The 22,362-nt window shown below is 32.5% G+C and overlaps 2 protein-coding genes and 1 long non-coding RNA gene across 6 annotated transcripts; 2 read left to right on the forward strand and 1 right to left on the reverse strand.

Annotated features, from left to right (window-relative positions):
- Window positions 1-7,264: 7,264 nt before the first annotated feature.
- LOC131603686 (serine/threonine-protein kinase 1-like) lies at window positions 7,265-10,599 on the forward strand. Of its 4 annotated transcripts, XR_009284481.1 has the most exons (5): window positions 7,265-7,471; window positions 7,580-7,682; window positions 7,932-8,055; window positions 8,145-9,835; window positions 9,944-10,599. XR_009284481.1 is itself a non-coding variant. In XM_058876105.1 (3 exons), the coding sequence occupies exons 1-3, from the start codon at window positions 9,704-9,706 to the stop codon at window positions 10,252-10,254; spliced, it is 252 nt and encodes an 83-aa protein (XP_058732088.1). In that variant the 5' UTR covers window positions 9,570-9,703; the 3' UTR covers window positions 10,255-10,599. The 4 variants fall into 4 exon arrangements, 3 of the variants coding, with proteins under 3 accessions (XP_058732088.1, XP_058732095.1, XP_058732098.1); XM_058876105.1 differs by lacking the exons at window positions 7,265-7,471; window positions 7,580-7,682; window positions 7,932-8,055 and having other exon boundaries at window positions 9,570-9,835; window positions 9,944-10,020; window positions 10,212-10,599; XM_058876112.1 differs by lacking the exons at window positions 7,265-7,471; window positions 7,580-7,682; window positions 7,932-8,055 and having other exon boundaries at window positions 9,570-9,835; window positions 9,944-10,020; window positions 10,230-10,599.
- An 822-nt stretch (window positions 10,600-11,421) lies between these two features.
- Window positions 11,422-12,719, reverse strand: LOC131603699 (uncharacterized). Its single transcript, XR_009284482.1, has 3 exons — window positions 12,491-12,719; window positions 11,839-11,902; window positions 11,422-11,754 (listed from the first exon to the last, which is right to left on the reverse strand). It is a non-coding gene; the product is annotated as an uncharacterized LOC131603699 (long non-coding RNA).
- Window positions 12,720-15,828: 3,109 nt separating this feature from the next.
- LOC131603023 (F-box/kelch-repeat protein At3g23880-like) lies at window positions 15,829-17,286 on the forward strand. Its single transcript, XM_058875303.1, has 2 exons — window positions 15,829-16,006; window positions 16,124-17,286. Exons 1-2 carry the CDS (start codon window positions 15,829-15,831, stop codon window positions 17,284-17,286), a joined length of 1,341 nt encoding a protein of 446 aa, XP_058731286.1.
- The last annotated feature ends 5,076 nt before the right edge of the window (window positions 17,287-22,362 follow it).

Genomic DNA, 22,362 nt, shown 5'->3' on the forward strand with positions numbered 1-22,362 from the left:
CTGCAGGAAATATCACCTTCAAGGTAATTCATTTTTTTCAAACTATTTGGAAGAATCCTCAAATATTGAAAGCGGTAATTAATCAAATATAGATTGTTTCATTGTTATAGTAAAAAAACCGTACTCCATGTGTTCTCGCAATCTATAGCTACGTTCCAAAACTGTAAATATGTCCTTACATTCTCGTGACTTTGCACTGCATGTGTTTTTTTTTCTCTTCAAGTTTTAGGATTATATTTATGGGGCAATGTATAACTTTTTTATTTGATTATCGTGTTTTTTTCATTCTACTTTTATGTATGTAGGTGTTGCAAAAGAATGATGCTAATGCATATATTTTGCGCTTTAAAATTTTAAGGTGGCGCATCTCTTCACACTGGGGTTTCTATTCCTCATCGCTTGCATTGGAAAAGAATGGTATATAATATATATTATATGTTCTTCATTATATTTTTTAGAGTAAAAAGTTTATTAACCTGAAACAGAACTATAAAAAGCATATACTTCGATAGATAAACTTACCGAGTTCTATTTTTTTTGTAATTTGTAGAGAAAGGAAAAGGGTGCAGATCCATCATTGACCGAGTTCTATTTCTTTTGTAATTTGTAGAGAAAGGAAAAGGGTGCAGATCCATCATTGACCGAGTTCTATTTTCTTTTCATTTTGACTTGGTTGTAATTTGGATTGTATTATCTTTTTAACTTGGTTGACAAATGATTAGTAATAACTTGATTTTTTGAATCATCATACATAATAATAAAGCAAAATGAGTTTATTGGCAATTTTGACAAGTGGCACAATTCTAAACAACATGCTATTTTAATAATTTCTACTTTAAGAAATGTTACTATTATTGTTAAATTAATAATTCAATTTTTTAAAAAAATTAATTATATATTTTATATAGTCTTGGATAACACGTTGTTTTTACATTTTCTTTATAATTGGTTTATGACCACACAATACACATTACCCTTTCCCAAAACACTGGCCGCCTAATTCCCCCTCCCCATAAAATCTTCATCGATTCATTCCCCTAATTTAATGTATATTTTTCAATGCTTCAACCGATCATTCATTTCGCATAATAATCTTCGACGCTTCTGCTTCTATGGGTTTCACGATTCAATTCCTTTAATGGTAATTATTCATCTCCCAAAACCTAAGTAGTGCTTAATCAATACTGTTACTTCATGATTACTGTGCCCGTCTATAAATATAACCTATTCCTTTTCTGAATTATCATATCCCTCTAATCCTTCTATCTCTTGCTTCAATTTTTTGCTATGGCCGCCGTAATGTGTATTGTTTGTGCTGTGTTAGTTTGTAGATTTTAAATTTGATTATTCACTAGGTTTTGTTGTTAGTTAAGCTGGTTTTGTTTTTGGGTTTGGTTTTTTTGCTTTTTGTTTTGTAGAAAAAAATGCAGAATATGGTGGATTTCATCAAGAGACTGAATCAATGTGTAAGGTGGTTTAAGGCAAGGAAATAAAAGCTTCAGGAAGATCTTGAATCAGCTGAGAAGAAATGCAGTGATACTGGTTAGTGTAAGTAGTTTACTCATGATAGGAAAAGTATGAAGTCTGAAATCTCTACTATGCTTAGTTGTTTACATTGGTTAAAAGTACTATATTTGTGTCAACATTATCTACATGTATAACATGGGCTTATAGTCATTTATCTTTTTTTTTTGTTTAATTTCATTGAACATTTATTTATAACTAAGGTGCTAATAGTTATGCTTTGTATTTTCAGATACCTTTCACTGTGCTTAATGTCCTGCCTGAATTCCTATTTTCTTCAATGTTTTATAATTAATAAGGTTTGGCCACATAATTTCATAGTCATGTACACATGAGTTATTTGAATCTTATAATATTTATATTGATTTTGCAAGGGAAAAGAGGTATTGAGAAATAGCCCTTCCAGCTTCCTGATTTTATTGTTGTCGCAGGAATTGAGAAAATCAGACAGGTAATGCAATCTCATCTGTTTGCATATGTTATGATTATGTTAAATTTTATTTTGCAATGCATTGTATATTTCACGAGAGGGAAAAAGCTGAAAAATCAAATCTGAGTATGATTTTCGTTCAATAGTAAATTAGTTGTAAGTTCAAATTATACAGCTCATTTTTTGGTTGGCTTAGCCAAACAATTAGGAAATCAAACCTGAGTATGGTATATTGCAAACCAGAATAACTTAGTTCCTACTGTTGTTTCTATTTGTTGCAGATAATTTTAGAGCAGACAAGTTTTTTGGTGACTGGTGCAGGTTGTCAAGATGTTGATTTGACTTCTTATTCGTGTGATCGGTGATAATACTGGTTCATTGTGTTTGGATGTTTAGATTGTTGTAGCTTTCGACATTATTGCATGACATTATGTTTATGTTTGTTCCGCTCACTGTAACAGTGGTTTTATGTTTCCTTTTAATGTTATTTTTTTTCTAAATTTTGAAAAGTCAAAACCAATTATATTTTTTTGTTATTTATTACTAATATTTTATTTTAAGTAAAATAAAGAGATTTGGTTTTGTTTATTTTTCTATTTTTTTTATTAATCTGAAGATTAGAGAGGTTTTGTGTTACTGGATGTTTAGGAAAGAGAAAGCACATGTTCATTGATTTTCTTCATTCCATTGTATTTTTTATTGTTTATCTCATACATATGTTATCGGCATTTTGTTTGAAGTATTCATAAATTGTTCGATAAAAAGTCCATCTTCTTCCGTTAACATTATATGTCCCTCTGTTTTCATATTTCTTCAGACGCGAGTCGAAACAAGTCTGGTGAACCATCTGACGTGAAGACCTTATGCCGCTGTCAGAAGTTGCTCAGCCACGCATCAACCGCCTCCGGCTACAACCGTCGAAACTGCTTCGTTGAAGGGGCAGTTTAAACTTATTGATTTTGGTGCAGCAATAGGTTAAACTTTTTTTTTGCTATGCTGCGACATATTTCTCAGTCTATAAGGTAAGCTAATTCTGATTGTTAGAGACAATCCTGAAAGTATGTTGGTGGAGTCTCTAAATGAAAAGGTAGTACTCTACTAGGTTGGAGATGCCTCCCGTTAGATGGTCAAATGAAAAATATTAGTTTGACTTCAAAAACTTGCACTTCATTGAGTGCATAAAAGTATACTATTTGTTTTGTTTAATGCAATGTTATTGACTCCACTGTGCATATTATGCCACTTTTCATTATTTTCTTCGTTCTGTTGTGTCACAATACAAAGTTTTAAGAATTAACTTTGCACACCATTGTACATTTGTTTTTGTTTTTCCTAATTTCTGTTGATTATTTTTTTCTACACATTTATGTCATTTGATTTTCTTAATTTCTGTTAATTGTTTTTTCCTACACACTTAATATTGAATCTGGTTAGTCATTCCTACCAAATAAATTAAATAGAATGAATTCAATTCAGCTTGAGTTTTGCTTATGTTATTTTACTACAAGTAATACAAGTGATAAAATATGCTTCTTTGTGGACTTAACTTATATATCAATCAATTTGTTTTGCTTTGTGCGGTTCTTGAACAAATACTGAAGATATCACTTGCTAAGTAACTATGAAGTAAGATTTTGTTGTATTTTGGTGTACTCCTGATATTATAGAATAAAAAATAATTTAATTAATTGTAATTTCTCATGGATGTACATCTTTGCTTCTGTCTATTATACCTAACAATTAAATGTTATCTTTGCTTTTGTAATAAATGAAAATGCATATTAAGTGGTAAAATATTGACAATTAACAATTATGCAGGTTTAAATAAGGGCCTTTAAAAAAACAAACTCAGATTAAATAAAACAAAATTATGACAACTAAATAACATGTCATGTGTAAAATATTGATTGTATATAATTATAAAAATAAATTATTTGTATTTAATTATATAATTGAATGAGAGGGATATAAACTTTGATACTATTTATAATAAAATGTTATATTTGATTATGATCATTATTAATTATTAATTAGGGTTAATTAGCATATAAAGTCAATTTTAAAATTTTTTAATGCGAACATGTTTTTTAAGACACAATTTTTTTTTGAAAATTAATAGTAATTTGTTGGTTTAAAAAAGTCATACAAAGTTGGTTTTCTATCACACTGCAACAAAATTGGTATTCAAAATTGGTATATGGACTCCACTGTCCAATTATTTAATCTTAGACATTTTTAATTAGTTCTCACAATCCTCCTTAAATGAAAGCAACTCACTAAGCTATAAAAAACAAGTAAATGGACTCCATTAAACATGATTGGAAGTCAATTTGGATTAAAGAAAAGTTGTATTTAGACTCAACAAAAAGTGTATTTGGGTTAAATGTATAGTATATTAAGGGTGATTGAAATTCATGTATTTAGATTCAATTGTTGTTTAGTATTGTAGTAATTGAAGCTACTTATAAGTTGTTTTATAAGTTGTTTGTGCTGACAACTATCCTACTAAAATCTAAGCATATATATATATATATATATATATATATATATATATATATATATATATATATATATATATATATATATATATATATATATATATCTTTTGGGGAAGTCTCAAAATTTTCATTAGAATAGTTTTCAAAACTAAGATTATAGGATTAGAATAGTTTTCAACATTCAATTTTATATAATATGTAAAAATAGTAACGTTGTTGCATGAAAATTCATAAAACTTTGAGGAGCTTCCAAGTTCAACATCTTCTTTCTGGTTGCGCTAATTAAGCTTTGAATGCATGAAAACTTCTTTGATTCATTTCATTGCCATTTAATTTTTTTATTATTTATTATTATAATAATTATTTTTATGATTTTAATAATAAATAATTTTAAGGCTAATAATTTTTTAGAGACTTAGCCAACAGTTTAGTTTAAGTAAACAATTTTATAACTAATAATTTTTAATAAATTGTTTCTCAAATTCTTGCTTTTAATATATATATATATATATATATATATATATATATATATAAAGAAAATTCTTGCTTTTAGTTAGTTTTAATGTATAAAAATTCATGATTTATGTTTCTCAACCCACATGTCATTGATATCAACCCTACATGCTGAAGAGATGTCAAAACATAGTTCAGTGTATTTTATGTTGTCTGTGTTGGAAGAGCCTAAAAATTCTTGATATTTTATTTGTGTTGTTTTAGATTGTCTTTTTTACTATTTATTTATATTGAATTCTTTTTTTTGAAATGAGAGAATATAATTTAAAGATATGAATTATAATTTTTTTCAACATACAGAATTTTATCCCGTGCCTCGCACGGGTCTAAGTACTAGTTTTTAGTAATGACTATGTAAGTACTTACCAATTATGTTATATGAATTCAAGTTTAATTTAAATTGAAAATTATAATTTTATTTTATATTATAGTTATTTAAATATATATAATGGTTCAAATGTTTACTAAAATAAAGAAATTATTTAAATTGAGAAAGAATTTCATGCGGAAATAAATTTACTGCAGATTTATCTGCGGAATTAGCTGTGGATTTACCTGCGAATTTATCTGCGAATTGTTTCCTGCGGATTTAGCTGCGGAAATACCTGCGGAATTACCTGCGAAAAATATTACCCACGAAGGTTTTAGCTGGGGACATAAAACCGCAGGAAAATCCGCAGGAAACACATTTCCTGCGAAAATTTAACAAAAATCCGCAGGTAATTCTGCAGGAAATACGTGTATTTCTAGTAGTGTAATGACATAGGAATGAAAAAGAGAACACGAAAGAATTTTCGGTGCACATACCAAAAGGTTACTTTCATTTTATGGCACTATATGGATTTCATAACTACTAACCCCCGAGTATTTCGCAGTGGTAAGTCTACCATATCTGGTCTGCCACTGTCTATTCATAATGTTAATATTGTCTTTAAAAAAAGCTGCAAATCATGCAATGCTAGCTAGCTCTTCTTTAATAACAGCTTCCCTGTTAACTGGAATAACACATTATTTGATATTGAATGTAGCTTGCTGCTAGCTAGCTGGTGAGTGGGGTTCCTTTCACTATTAAAAATACACGTATTACCTGCGGAATTTCCTGCCGAAAATGCTCCGCAGGTATACCTGCGGATTTTCCTGGGACATTCTTAAATAAAATAAATTTTCCTGCGAACCCCGCATTGGCAGAAAATTCCGCAGGAATACCTGCGGATTTTGCTGCGGTTAATATATTTCAAATAGAAAACGAAACTATAACGCAAAATTCTCAGGTAAATCCGCAGGAAAAATTCCTGCGGATTTTGCTGCGGATATCTATTATATAAAAACCAAAGTATTATAAACAATTCCGCAGGTAATTCCGCAGGAAAGTTTCCTGCGGATTTTGCTGCCAATTAGCTATTTTCTTAAAGTAATAGTAATTTTTGTCTAAATTTTCTTAAAAAATTATTCATTATTTTTAATGGTTAATTATTTAATATTATTATATTAAATAATGTTTTAATGTGAATTGGGTTATTTTTTATTTTTCATCTTAATTTTTTAATAATAAAAGGTGTAAAAAATTTGAAAATTAAAATTAATAAATCTTTTAGATGCTCCGGAAGCATCCTTTTTAAAAAAATATTCGTGGGTATCAATTAAAAGAATTAAATATATTTTGGTTAATTATTTTTACACCAATGACAACTATGTATCCTGCCAACTATATATATTAACGTGAATTAATAGTATATTTAAATATTATATTATTTAATATAATTTTAATAATATATTTTAGTTTAAATAATAAATTAATTTTAAAAATTAAAATGAGTATATTAAATATGGTTGAATAATACTCATGTAAATTCTATTTTGGAAATAAATATTAAATATGTAATATATACATTTTGATACAAAATACTATTAAACAAGAAACACAAATAACCTAATGGTTAAGACTTTCCTACTACCCAAAAGGTCATCACTACTACCAAATAATCAACCATTAAAAAATTATATTTTAAATTTATTAATTTCTCTTATAATATCATTTTTTTTCTATTAATATCATTTCTATATTTTAAATTTAATCTCTTATATCAAATATACATTTTATGTTATAGAGATTATATTTGTTCTATTGTTAATTATTATAAAGTTTTAATTTTAAAAATCCTACTCTAATAAGAATAATGTGTTATAAATTCTATTTGAACTCTTGTAAAAATATTAAATTTTATATTTTGGTTGAAAACTAATATTTGATCTTATTATTGTTACAAATAAAAAATTATTGACATAGAGAATAGAGAAAGAAAAACCTAATCGTGTTTCATTCTGAAACTTTATTCCTCTCTTCTCACTGTCGTGCTGAATCTCTTTCTATCCACCATCGCGATTCCTCTCTGTCGAATGCTCCTGCATCTTCGTGTATCATCACCGTTAAGCTAAGCGCTTCTACAACGTCGTGAATCCTCATTGTCGCCGATGTCACATCCATTTCGAGCATCTCAATTCTAGGGTTGTTTCACTTTCTATTGCGTGTTTTGTTACTCAGATTAAAGTGTAAATATTTATTCTTCTCCCCTACTTCACTCCATTTTAACCCTGGGTTGTTTGTTTCTGACAGTTTAGAGTTGCGGAATCGCTAGAGCATCGGTCACGTTTGGAGTTGAGAAAGCCATCACCCATACCACCACGACTAGTCTTCTTTGCAACAATCTGAACACTCGGTAACTGATTTTAAGTTAGATTGATTATAATCTTAGCTGATTTTTGTAAACAAGGTGTTTGTTGAAATGCCATAATGAGTTTATTAGGTTAATTTTGAGTATAACTCGTAAACAAGGTGTTTGTTGAAATGCCACAAATGTAGAATTATTCTGAAATTCTGTTTTGTAACATCAATGCACATCATTGCTCTTATGAAACTTAGCATATGTTGACTCCCGGTATCAAGAGATTTATTGTTTCTTTTTCAGAGGTAAAACTTGTAGGTGTTCCGGAAATGAACTATACATCTGATGATCAGCCGAACCCCCATGGTGAAATTTGTATCAGGGGTCCCATTATTTTTCAAGGATATTACAAAGATGAAGTTCAAACGTAACCACTTCGCCTGTTCTATGGTTCTTGTTAATTTGAGTTACCATGGCGTATTTACAGTGTTCCTGATTTTTCATTAAATTGACCAGGAGAGAAGTCATTGATGAAGAGGGATGGCTGCATACCGGAGATATTGGAACATGGATAGCTGGTGAAACATCAGTGTATCACCATCTTATTAATAGTCTATATTATTTAGCAAGTTTCATTCTTTATAAAAATTTTAAGTTGTTAATGAGATTGCTTAATTTTAGAAAGTTTATTTCCAAACTCAAATAAATTAGTAAATTAATTTAACAGTGTAATAAGGCCTTGGAAGCACAATAAGATTCGAGGTGAAGTTCTTCTCGGGTTTGTGGTGTAGGATCTTTGCTTTAGAGGGAAATTTGACATAGCAGTAGCCAAGGCAGTTGCAGAGACGAGAATATTAGGTACTATTATGGAATTCATGATAATTTAATACTTTATTGCGATGTTAACAGTCGGTAATTTGTTTGTTTGCTGATTTGGTGTTTGCTTCTTATTTGTTTTCCGGCTGAGTATTGTCTTGTGTTGGTTCATGTTGGTGGAATGTTTATTGCTGCCAAGGTAACAGATCTTAGATTTGGTATTTAATGTCTGAGAGCATCATTAAAAAGTTAGACTTCCTAGTATTGGGTGCAGTTTTTAATCTCTTTCGGTTAGTGTTTATTAATTAATGATTGGATGATAATGTAAGAAACTATACACCGATTGTAGATCTAGATTAAATCCTATAGTATTTTGTTTTTTCAGATTAAAAGTACATCTTAGTGTTCCCCGCAATTTGAAGATCTAAGTGTTCCTCACAAGCTAATTATACTCACACTTTCGTTGGATGGGAGACTCGTGAGTAAATATAATTTTGGAAAGGATCTTCTCTGTTTTCATCAGGCTTTGCATGTAAACTCTTTTCTGATTAGGATGGTTGATCACTGTATTAGGGGTGTAGGTGGTTCAATGTTGCATTTTTCTCCCTCAGATTGGAGATACACAGGATGCTATGGACTCACGTCTTCCCATGCATGTCATGGCATTTTTTTGGGCAGCCACTGCTCATTTCCATGAAAGATTATGCACATACATTCCCCTGTTACTGCCATGATTTTATCTTAGTTACAATCATGATTAATTTTTTTGTACGTTTTTTTTTATCATTATCTCTTTATCCTTAGTCTTACTTCATTTTGGATGTGTCTCCACCCGGCTTTCTTTGGAAAACCTGTATGACGGCTTAAGGCCCATTATGTGGGCATAAGGCTTAAATAATATTTTAATTTAACTAATAAAGTAAATGAATTTAATAATAGGGGAGAAAGGTTGTAGGACCATTAAAAATAATATTAAATGTGTGTCTTTATGCTTAGTAGATAAGACTAAGTTAGAATTAGCTAGTATCACCGCCACCGTTTCTTTTAAACCGCCATTTAGTTACTTAATTTAGAAGAATTAGTTTTTTGAGGCCTATATAAATTGACATCTAACCATAATGTAGTGGCATCAAAAATTTGAATAATATTAGTGAGTTATTCATTCTCTCTAGTGTGCAAAGAGTTTTTACTATATGTCCTATTAGATATCGAATGGTTCCTTATGTATTCAATATTCACTAATTCTAGTTTTTCTTTATATGAATTTCGAATGGTTTCGTTTTTCCGTTGGATTTGTTGCAGGGAAGGGTTCATATGGTGCTGTTTACAAAGCCAGGGATTATAGGACCTCTGAGATGGTTGTTGTCAAAGTCATATCATTATCTGAAGGGGTGAGTTTCTGTTTCTTTTAACATAAAGTTTGCATTCTGGTCATTTGGTTTATTGGATTGTGTTTGAACTGTTTTGAATTAACTTATTATTATTCTTGTGCTCATTAGGAGGAGGAATATGAGGAAATTCGTGGTGAAATGTTGTCTGATATCTTGGAAGCTATCAAGGAGAGGAGTATCTTTGGGTAAGAACTAATATGAGTTTTTCTGAAATGAACTCATTGTTTTTATGTCTCTGCTTTTCTGAAACTCTAGATTTAATGGTTTCTGTTTTTGATTTGTGATTAGATTGTGTTAATTTTTTAAACCCATTAGTTAGTCTTTATTCAGTTAATTATAAAGGAATACTAATCATTTTCTTTTTATCTCTTTCAAGCTTTATTAATTGGTGTAGGGTTGTTTTGACAATAATTGTTTGAACCAGCTCCATAGAGTTAAAATGATTGCCTCTGTGAGTGAAGATGAAGTACGTGCCTTGTGTTACCACTGCATATTGCAAGCAAAATTAAGTTTCTTCAATGGCTGCCAGCAAGCATATACCAGATGATATTGTCTTCATCATTCTATCAAAACTGCCTGTTAAATCTTTGAAACGATTTGGATGCGTTCGTAAATCATGGTCTCTCTTGATTAAAATACTAGTTTCATGAACATGTTCCGCGATAATTTTTTATGTAACTTGCATTGTTGTTCTTATTATGACCAAGCATCTCTCTTAATGCTGGTTCATGGTTGAAGGATGTCTAACTTGATTTTTTGATTCATTTTTAGTAATGACTATGTAAGTACTTCTTACCAATTATGTTCTATGAATTCAAGTTTAATTTAAATTGAAATTATAATTTTATTTTCTATTATAGTTATTTAAATATATATATATATATATATATATATATATATATATATATATATATAATGGTTCAAAAGTTTATTAAATAAAAAATCATTTAATTTCAGAAAGAAATTTCCTGCGGATTTACATGCGGATATGCATTTCCAGCAGATTCACCTGCGGAATTAGCTGCGGATTTACCTGCGGATTTATCTGCGATTCTTTTCCTGCGGATTTAGCTGCAGAAATACCTGCGGAATTACCTGCGAAAAATATTACCCACGAAGGTTTTAGCTGGGGACATAAAGTCGCAGGAAAATCCGCAGGAAACACGTTTCCTGCGAAAATTTAACAAAAATCCGCAGGTAATTCCGCAGGAAATACGTGTATTTCTAGTAGTGCTTATCTTTTACTTATGTAAGATTCACATTATTTCCCTTTTTCTGGTGTATCTTCTTCTATTTCCACACGTCAAATTAAGAATAATCGTTTCCCATGATTGAATATACGGAGGAGAGTGAGTCAGTATCTCCATCACTTACTCGCCGAGATCATAACTTTTGCAGATCGGTTTACTCGTCTTGTACGGCGTCAGTTGTTGTTTCTTGTTCTTTATTGATGGCATTAACATCCACAGTTGAATATCTTAACAAAAGGCCCACTACCTGTCAAAAGAGCCACTTTTCCAGTAAAAGGCAGCAAAAATACAAATAGAGAGAATATCGTTCATGAGATTGAGCTTAACCTGTGACCGACCTTTCCTCGTAGCCATGTGAAGAGCTGTATTACCCTTCTTATCGCACTCATTCAATATAGTTGGATCAGCTTGTAATATCTCTTCCACCATTGATGTACTCTATCCTTTGACAGTCATATGCAGTGCAGTTTGCATTTTTCTATCTTTGATGCGGACAATTCTTGTATCACGGGCAATAAGTGCTTTCACAATTCAATCATCAAGGTAGTTTGCACCTTTCTTAAATTACACTATCTTATAATAATTACATGGAACAACAGAAGCAATCCAAGGAGACCAACATGTACAGCAGGCATTAGATTAGGTGTGTAAGCCAACCACCAGCTTTACCTGATAGAACAATTTTATGTTATCAATAATTTAGGTCGTTTATGAATCTGCTTAAACAAGGTAATGCAATAAAAAAAACTCAACTGGAATCGTGTAATTTGGTTCAAGAATCATAGTCTCTCGGATTACTATACTATCCAATTCCAAACTGTCAACAAAGAAATCCACATTCACAATTGAGTCAGAGTAGTAGTAACTTAGAAAACACTGACTCCGAAAATGATACTAATACTGAAATATTGCAGTTGTGTCAAATAGTACATTGAAGTGTCAGGGCTACATAGGTAATGAAATATACTTATACAATACAAGCTTAGCAAAATTAGTAAGCAACATAAAAACCACAGGACCTACAACAACTTTCTGATCTACTGATGTCGTCACATGAACGGAAGCTTCTGCAATGCTCTTAAATATTAAAATAGATAGTTCAAACATAAAATTGAAGAAGTGATTCAAATCTTAACCAGTAGTAGTACGAATTCAAAGCTAACATTGAATCATCATCTCAAAAATTCATTGGATTCATTATCATATACTAGATTTTACAAAAATTGATAAAGGTAAATTCACAATTAACAACTAGATTTTACGAGCGAGAGGTGAAATAGGATTCTAAGAACAAGATCGAGATTATGAGAGCGATTCAACGAAATTCAGAGAGAGCTATGTGATTCTGATGAGAACAAGAAGAGTTGCTGATTTCCAATAACAATGAGTGATAGCGATATCTTACCGAAATTTGGATGAGAGCAAGAACCAGTGAGATTCAGAGAACAAGAGATTTGGATTGAGAGTCATGTGAATGGAATCGATGAGAATAGAGATCGATAAAGTTTATGAATTTCAAATTTGATTTGATAACAGTTGAGAGCCATGTCATTTGAGAGATGGTGTAGCGAGCTAGGGTTTCTGAAGACTCATTGAAGTTTTTCGAGAGAGAATAAGGGAGCGTGATTTTTTTCGTCTAAAGCTGTGGGATTGGGGACAACTTCTCTACCCATCACAAAAAGTTGGGTAGTGTACATTCAACCAATCATATAATGCCATCTAATTTTAACACAATTAATTATTTATTAAATATTACAATTGATTGTTGTTTTCAAGACATTTTACACAGGAGGTAACCTTACCCAACTTTTTGAGTTGGGTAGATAAGAATTCACCCTTTAAAGAAATTATTTATTAATTAAAACTCATTTTTATAACTTGAAATTAGCTACGGATACAATCTGTAGCGAATTAATTGTAGCTAAACTGATATTTTCTTGTAGTGTTTATGTAAACAGTTAGAATTAGTCATATATAATATATTTCAATAGATAAGCTGTACCAAAAATTTAAATTTCTTCTATATAATACCTTAAGAGTAAATATGCAAATCAAAACAAATCCTCATCTATAGAAACTTTTGTCATATATATTAAAAGTATACCTGAAATTCAGCAAACAATATGTCTCTCTTTTTAATGTCAATTTTTTTCCACGAGTGCCATGCTTCAAAATAATTACTTTTCATGATATCTCCTATCTCTTTAGCAGCAGATGTGAAGGCAAAAATCTACAAAGACATATTAGTATTTATTAGGCTTATACAATATATTAAATTAGCTAAAAATAAGTCTCTCTCAATCTATATATATATATATATATATATATATATATATATATATATATATATATACCCGTTTCCGTCAAGGTATAGAGTTCTCTTGAAGTTATTGCTTTGTGTCTCAGATGCCACAACAGTTTCACTAGATGTTGGAGTGTGTTCCTCTTCGGAATGAGAAGGTTGTGAATTAGATGGTGATACTACCCCTCTTATAGAAGGTGAAGGTGTGTCTTGAGATGTCCTAGAAGGAGGTGTTACGTGAGATGCACTAGTTGATGGGATAGTAGATGTCCTAGTAGGAGGCACAACATGAGGACGTGTGACATTAAATGGCCTAGAAGGAGCAACATGAGATGTTCTAGACGGAGGAGCAACATGAGACGTGTTGTATGGAGTTTGAACATGAGATGTGTTAGGAGGAGGTGCTGCGTGAGATGTCTTAAGAGGAGGAACACAAGACATCTTAGGAAGAGGAACACGAGACGTCTTAGGAGGAGGTGGAACATGAAATGTTTTATGAGGAGGTTCTACATGAGATGTATTAGAAGGAGGAGCTCGAGGCACATTAGACGGTGGTGGAACACCAGATGTATAAGGAGATACAACATGAGATGTACTATGTTGAGGTGCAACGTGTGATGTCTCATGTAGCGTTGTATCGTGCAATGTCCTAGAAATTGGTGCTCGTTGAGATGTCCCAGTATGAAATAGAATAGAAGAATTCATATTTAAACGTTTGGAATGTTTTGAATGACGATTCTTGGAAGCTTTTTCTTTACTTCTATCTTGATCAGCCATCTGCATTTTGTAAAAAAAAATAGAATTATTTATAGTATAAAAATAATAAAAGTATAGTAATAAATACATCACCTCCACAAAATGAATAAAAATAAAGTTTAGTAATAAATTCATCACCTCCACAAAATGAATAAATATAATAATTTAATCATCACTATTTCCATCATCATCACCATCATCTTCAAATTGGTTTTCTAAATCATTTTCAGATTCAAATTCATCTTCATTCTCATCATTATTCTCATTATCGCCTTCTTCCTCGTTCTCATTATCATCTTCATCCTCATCCTGGACATTGATTTCTACTTCCTCATATTCCCCTTCATCTCTTAAATGACCAAGTAGGTCATCATTTGCTACAAAATCAACACATGTTGTAGTTGTTGTTGAATCTTGATATGCAACCTCTAAAGTGTATCGATCATCAACTGTTCCTCTAGGTTTGGTTTTAATGGCAACCCACCAATCAACCTTTTCTTTTAGTTTTCCTGGGTAAGGTACATAATACACCTGAATAGCATTTGTTGCAAATATGAAAGGATCATATTTTGAATATTTTCTACGATGATTAACCTCAACAATTCCATATTGGTGTCGAACCTTCATGCCACGATTGGAAATAACATCAAACCATTCACAATTAAATAAAACTAATTGCATGGTTGGTTCTCCAAGGTATTCAACTTCCATAATCTCTTTAACAATACCCTAATAATAATTTTCTTCAACTCCTTTGTCATCACCCTTGACACAAAATCCACAATTAATTGTTTTTTTACCAACACTCCTTTCTTCTGTATGAAACTTAAAACCATTTACAAAATACACAGCCCAAGTACGAACCTTTCTCTTAGGACCGTATGCTAAGCAGTGCAAATTCAAATTTTCCACCTTCTTTTTTTTATCATGTACCTATCAATAGGCAAGATAAACACATTATATTTAAAAACTACGAGATAAATCGTGTATTATAATTGAAATCGTGGGACGCTTACATATGTCTGAAACCAATTAGGAAATTCAGAAGCAATCTTTCCTTCCACTACAGCTTGACATATGTTTTGATTGCTTTCTTCTAAATATCGCACAAAACATCTAACATATATATAATTTTTAATTTTATTATGTTTTATAATTAATGTAAAATAATAAATCTCTTATTTTAAATTTAATTTACTTACTCAATATATGGTTGGACTTCTTAACAATTTAGAAGGATATGTAAAGGTGCAGCATCTAACTCTCTATCATCCAAATAACGACTCTTACAAATTTCAGCTGAACGACCAGAATGAATAAAGATTGGTAAAGTTTGTAGAACTACATCGTCTTGACCCCCATCATCATTCCGGCTTACTCTATTTCTCAAAGTTTGCACATGAGACTCAAAATAATATGAACAGAAATGAGAAGTCTCCTGAAATAGATATGCCTCGCAAATTGACCCTTCTACACGCGATCTATTTTTAACCATTTGTTTCAACCTATTCAAGTACCTAAACAACAATATATACAATATTAATCGCTAATTAAGAATAAATAAGAAAAATATAGATTTAAGGTTTTACAATTTAATTATTTACCTTTCAAATGAATACATCAAACGATATTGTACAGGACCCCCGACTCTTGCTTCATATGGTAGATGAATTCGAATATGCTCCATGGAATTAAAGAATCCTGGTGGAAATATTTTTTCCAACTTACAAGTTGTAATCACTATGTTTTGTTCCATCAACAATAAATCATCAACGCGCAAAATTGTTGAGCATAGATCCTTGAAAATTTTACTCAACTCGGCTATAGGACTCCACACATTATTTGGAAGTGCACTAAAAGCTAGTTATCTATAAAAAAAAGTGGATTAAAGAATATAAACTTCACCCATTCATCATTATCACGCCAATTCAAGTTCCTTTTATTTGCAATTTCAGTTTTTATGCCTAACATTGTTGTCAGGACAGAACAATGCGAAGGTTCATGAAGTTCATGCTAATAGCGCAGAAAACAATGAGAAAAAGACAAAGACGACGACAACAACACCACCGAAATCTTATGTGCCCACAGAAATGATAACTAAGATCCTTCTAAGTTTACCGGTGAAGTCTCTTATTCGTTTCAAATGTGTTTCAAAACCATGGCTTTCTCTAATTTCTGATCCAATGTTTGCTGAATCACATTTTCAACTTACAACACACACTCGTAAAATTTGGTTCATATCAAATGATTTACATCAAACAACATCAATAGATTTCGAAGAACAACTTGACTTAGAGATTGCTTCTATTAAACGGTTCGGTTTTTTGCATCCTCAAGCTAATTCTCTTATTCAAATTATAAGTTCATGCAGAGGCTTTATATTTTTCTATTATTCTTCCAGTTTTTTCATAATGAATCCATGCACCAAAGTTCACAAACAAATACCTTTAGCTCCGGATGAATTTGAAACAAATTTAGAGTTAGGTTATATCTATTATCTATATGGTTTTGGATATGATCAGTTAAGAGATGATTACTTGGTGGTCTCATTGTCATGTACTCTAGCCGAGGAAGATATTTCACGTTTGGAATATTTCTCATTGAAAGATAACAAATGGAAGGAAATCAAGAATACTCACTTCCCTTATACGCTCGACAAGATTGACCCGAGAGTAGGATCGCTCTATAACGATGTTATTCATTGGTTGGCTCTACATTCTGGTTCGTTGATGGAAGTTAATATTGATTTAAGTGAAAGGAAACTTTTTGAGATATCCTTTCCAAATGATGTAGAGCATAAATGTGATCATTGCGAGTTGTGGATATTTGGGGAATTTCTTAGTTTATGGGCTACAGGTTGTGAAAATAAAAGAATTGAAATATGGGTTATGAAAGAATACAAAGATCATTTATCTTGGATTAAGACTATTGTTCTCTCTATTCACATCTTACCTCCTCATAAGTTTTCACCAATATGCTCTACAAAAAATGGTGATATTATTGGAACAGATGGTGAGAATATATTGCTTAGGTATAACGATAAAGGAGAGTCTATAGAGGGTTCCTCATACAGTTGCTTTCCAGATAGTGCAGTTTCAAGTGAATCCCTATCGATAGTGTATACGGATAGTGCGAGCTTATGAAGATTATTCGGACTAGAATTATTAGGTGTTGAAATATTTTCCTTCACTATTTTCTTGATATTTATATTTTGTCATGATTTATAGCGGTGCAACAAAAAACATGGTTTGGTTTTCTGTTTATTGGAAATGTTGATAGCTTTGTTTGAGTCATTACTGTTGTTTAAGCATGAGTAAATGTAATTGCATGAAATTGTTTTAGTTTATGAGTTTATGGGTGCTATTGTTGATCAAGATTGCCAAATCTTTTACAAGTAATTATCTTATTAATGTTAGTTATGTTAGATGTTTTAATTTCATCAAGAATATGCCAAACCAGGAACTTGTTATAGAGTCATTGCACTATATTTTTCAAAAATATGCTTCTTTATTAAAGATTTTAACAATCAATATTGTGATTTTTTATGCCGAATGTGTGAACGTAAATATCGAATGTTGGGAAACCTGATTGTCACTGTGTTCTTATGAATCTAAACAAAACTTTTCTAAAATTTAAGAATTAAAAAACAACTTTTTTTTCATCAGTGTCAAACTCAGCATGAACTAAAAAAATACTAAACAATCTCATCACTATTTTCATCTTTCATGAAAATGAGTAACTAACTTTATCATTCTATTAAAAGTTGCAATATTTCTTATGAAGGATTTTTTTTTTTGTGTAAGCAAGAAATATATTAATGGGAGAATTAAGGGTTCTCCAACCTTGATACACAAGACCGGAATAAATCCGACAAAAAAGAGGATATTACAAACCAATTACAATCACGATAAAAAAGACAGTGGATCTTTACAAAAATCGTAAAAGTTACAATTGGAGTGAGTAATATCACCAAATGAAGATCATCTCCACATCAAACTTTTCTTAAGAAGGATTGGTTGATTAGGTCTATTTCTTGTGCTGCATATTTTTGTGTTGCAGATAATTGCAGAGTCCTGTAGCAATTGAGTCACAGAGGCAGGTTGAAGGCTTTCGACATTTCATTTTCATACTTTTTTTTAAAAGCAACTTGGCATTAAACATGCATTAAACAACACAAGGGGTGCAACCCAATACAAAAGAACAAAAACAACAAGCAAAAGCTCAAAGAGCCATCCACAGAAACAAAAGAAAACTACTTTCCTACATAATCCTTCGGTTTGGAAAACCAAACATTTTTCTTCAAATTAATGCTTCTATTGGCTAACATCGAGAACCAATCCCACCCCAAAGATTTAACAGTGTTCATAATCACCTCGACATCCGAAACCTTATTATTAAACACGACATCGTTCCTAAATCTCCAAATACACCAAATAACAAGCAGCCAGAAGAACAAAACAAGAGAGGGACGGATGAACCTCGCCAACAGACCACACGCCATAGCAGCCCCTTCAAGCTCCGAATCAATTACGGGCGGAGCAACCACCACCACCTCACCAACTAGCAAACCCAACACAGCCCCCACACCAAATTAGAACAGCTACACCCATAAAACAGATGAAAAATGGTCTCACAATGCAGACAACAAACTGGGCAAAGACACAGAGGCAACATCATGAAAAATTCCTCGACAGAACAAGTCAGCCCTAGACGGAAGGCTATTGAGAATGGAATGCCAATCAAAAATCTTAATCTTACCGGGAACCTTTGTCTTACATACATCAAGAATAAACTGCAGCTTATCGTCTTCCATAAAAACGTCTCCATAAGACGCCTCATAAATGCATTGAAACGCATCTTTAACCGCAAACCCCTCAGAATTTAACCCCCACACACCAACGTCCTCCATATTGTGCACCGGGGCAGAATCCCCCAACAGCAACATCAGACAATGCATCTCACTCTGATCCACCACCGAATCTTCCATGGACCCGAAATTCCACTTCCACGAGCCAAAATCCCACCAACCAAAATCCGATACCGTACCGTCTTTCATGGAAAAGCAGGCAAACAGGTTTGGGAGAGCAGATTTAATAGTGAAATTGCCAACCCAAGTATGATTCCGAAAGCCAATTCTATTTCCATCACCAAGCTTAAATGACACAGAATCAAGAAACCACACCTTATCCTTGATTTTACTTCTACACAATGCCCTCACATCCCGCACTATGCCAAATTTGTCTTTTAGCAGCACCCCTACGACAGCGCTTTTGGAAAAAGCGCTGGCATAGGCTTCACTAAAAACAAAATTAAAAAACACGCTAAAAAAACATTAAAAAAGCGCTGGTATAGGGTATGTCTACAAAAGCGCTGGTATAGGCCACTTTACGAAAGCGCTTTGTAAAAGCGCTGATATAGGGGTAGATATGAAAGCGCTTCAAAAAGCGCTGGTATAGGTATAGGGTACGAAAGCGCTTTTAGCGAAAAAGCGCTGGTATAGGGTTACCTATGAAAGCGCTTTTGAAAAGCGCTGACGTAGGTCATTTTAAAATTAAAATTTTTAAAGCAAATTAAAACAGATGCGTTTTGTCTTTCATCATTTCATCGTTCTCACTGTTCTTCACTGCCCTCACTGTTCTCTTCTTCATCGTTCATCCTTAACAAAAGCTACATCCGACCACCACTCTGTCGCCGCCGCCAACCTCCACAACACCGACCACCACTCAACATCTTCTCGCCTCCGCCGCCGTTCTTGCTGAGCAGTTTCACTTTGTGAAGGTTAGCGAAATTCACTGTTGTAGTTTTAGGGTCTGTAGTAGTTTTAGGGTCTTGTGTTAGGTTTTAATGAATGGGTTTTCTGTATTATTGAATCCAATTATTAGTAATTTGCAGAAGCCATAAAATTCATGTGTGTTGTGAGTTGAATCGAATAGAGGATTTCACCAATGTCCTTTGTTGAAACTGATATATTATATCAGCATTATAATACTGAGAATTAGTAGCCCAATTTTATTTGAATTTGAAAAGTGATTTGTTGCAACTTGTATCGTATCAAAGCTAAATTGCAATGACTCAATGACCATTATTTCATCTCCTCCGTCGTCTTCGTATTCTTCATTGTTAGCTTAGGATATTAACCAAGTTAAATAATATAGTTTTTTTAATGGCGCTGCTATGGCGATGACAGTATGTGTTTTGTTGTGTCCTGCGCCACAAATTTAGTCTCAGTTACTAATATTTTCACTGTATTTAGTGTGTGATTTTCAAGCAAGCATCTTTAATATATAGATATGAGAATTACGTTTTCTTTTCTATATGTTTAAATTAGAAATTGAAGGACTGAATTTCATGTGTCTATTAGGATGTAGGTTCTTTTAGAATCTTTCAATCAATTTTGTCTTAGTGGTTACTAACTTTGTGAATTTGCTATAGGGGTAACTTGTGTATAGTGAAAGTTTGATCGTTTCCCGGCCTAGTTCGACGTTTGGCGTTTTCTTGAGTTCGGTAACATCCAAGGTAAATTTCTTTCTCAAATTACTGGTATTATGATGAATTTTGCAGTATAGAAACTAATTTTAATATGTTCAATCTAGATTGGGTTTTTTTTTTGATATTGTGTTAGTAGTGGTGTATTTAACAACATCGTGTGTGTGTGTGTGTTTAATTTTACAGTTACTTTGAAGCCTCTGATTTCTACTTGTACAACGCCGATTCAAACCTACCCGTCTCCCACATTAAGTCCAACTCAGGTTACTAGCCCTTTCTTCTTGCTTATAGTTTGTTGTTTTCTGCTTATAGTTTATTGTTTATGGTTCTATTTAATTTCAATTTAGTGTCTCTCAATCAGTTTTTTGGTTTGTGGAGTTATATTACCTTGAAATAAGGTAATGTCTTCTTTAAGAAATCGGGGGTAGGCTGAAATAAGGTACTGTATTCTTTTAGAGACTCAAACAATCGAGACAACTGTAACTTCCTATCTATAGTATATTTTTGTACTATAGTTGCATAACATTCTATTATTCACACTTTATAGGATCTCACTAGGTATTTTGATCAAGACATAATGATGATAGCTATTTATTATCTTGACAGAATTCCTTAGTACCTGATAGAGAAACCAAGAAGCATTTGTTTAGCTTAATTAAGACATGGATAAGACATGGATGAATTCAAACCGATTGTCGAAAAAGTACGAGAAAGAGGTATGGGATTTCGTTGAGTTTGCGGTTGTGCACTCCGAAGACCTGATTCGAATGTCGTGTCCTTGCTTGGGTTGCTGTTATGGGGATAAGGTTGACGGGAATAAGTTGGCATCGCATTTACTACGGTTTGGAATTGATAGAAGTTATACAGTTCGGAGTTTGCATGGTGATAAAAGTAACGGGAATGTTGAGCCGAGGTGTAATACGAAGTATGCTTCAAACGACGATTGCACAGACACATACGATTGCGATCGAGTCGAAGAGATTGCAGAAGCGCTTGAAGAAGAACTTGAGGATTGTTCCAAAATGTTCGAGAGGTTGGTAAGCGATGCAGAGAAACCGTTGTATGATGGTTGTTCAAAATTCACAAGATTGTCTGCGGTGTTAAAGTTGTACAACTTAAAGGCGGACAATGGATGGTCGGATAAAAGTTTCACAGAGTTATTAGCCCTTATGAAAGATATGCTACCAAAGGATAATGTTCTTCCCAATCGAACGTATGAAGCCAAAAAGATGTTGTCCTTTATTGACATGAGCTATGATAAGATACATGCATGTCCAAACGATTGCGTTTTGTTTCGAAATGAGTATGCAGCGTTGAATGAGTGTCCTAAATGCGGTGCCCCTCGATATAAGAAAAAGTTGTCTCCTGCCAAAGCCTTATGGTATTTTCCTATAATTCCGAGATTTAGACGCATGTATCGTAGTGAAACCGATTCAAGACACTTGACTTGGCATGCAGATGAAAGAATTATTGATGGAAAGTTGCGACATCCGGCAGACTCACCACAGTGGATGAAAGTTGATACTGATTATCCTGAATTTGGAAAAGAAGCAAGAAACCTTCGCTTGTCATTGTCTAGTGATGGAATGAACCCGCAAGGTATTCAAAGTATCTCGCATAGCACATGGCCTGTGATTCTTATGATTTATAACCTACCTCCGTGGCTATGTACGAAGCGTAAGTACATGATGTTATCTATGCTAATTTCTGGGCCTAAGCAACCAGAGAATGAC

The sequence above is a fragment of the Vicia villosa genome, linkage group LG1 (assembly GCF_029867415.1).
Source record: "Vicia villosa cultivar HV-30 ecotype Madison, WI linkage group LG1, Vvil1.0, whole genome shotgun sequence".
Classification (NCBI taxonomy): domain Eukaryota; kingdom Viridiplantae; phylum Streptophyta; class Magnoliopsida; order Fabales; family Fabaceae; genus Vicia; species Vicia villosa.

Bases quoted from the DNA above. Each gene is read 5' to 3' on its own strand.
- LOC131603023 (XM_058875303.1), top strand. From the start codon at position 15,829: ATGGAATTAAAGAATCCTGGTGGAAATATTTTTTCCAACTTACAAGTT. The intron at 16,007-16,123 runs GTTATCTATAAA...CATTGTTGTCAG, and splicing joins TGGAAGTGCACTAAAAGCTA to GACAGAACAATGCGAAGGTT.
- LOC131603686 (XM_058876105.1), top strand. From the start codon at position 9,704: ATGAATTTCGAATGGTTTCGTTTTTCCGTTGGATTTGTTGCAGGGAAG. The intron at 9,836-9,943 runs GTGAGTTTCTGT...TGTGCTCATTAG, and splicing joins TCATATCATTATCTGAAGGG to GAGGAGGAATATGAGGAAAT. The intron at 10,021-10,211 runs GTAAGAACTAAT...ATCTCTTTCAAG, and splicing joins AAGGAGAGGAGTATCTTTGG to CTTTATTAATTGGTGTAGGG.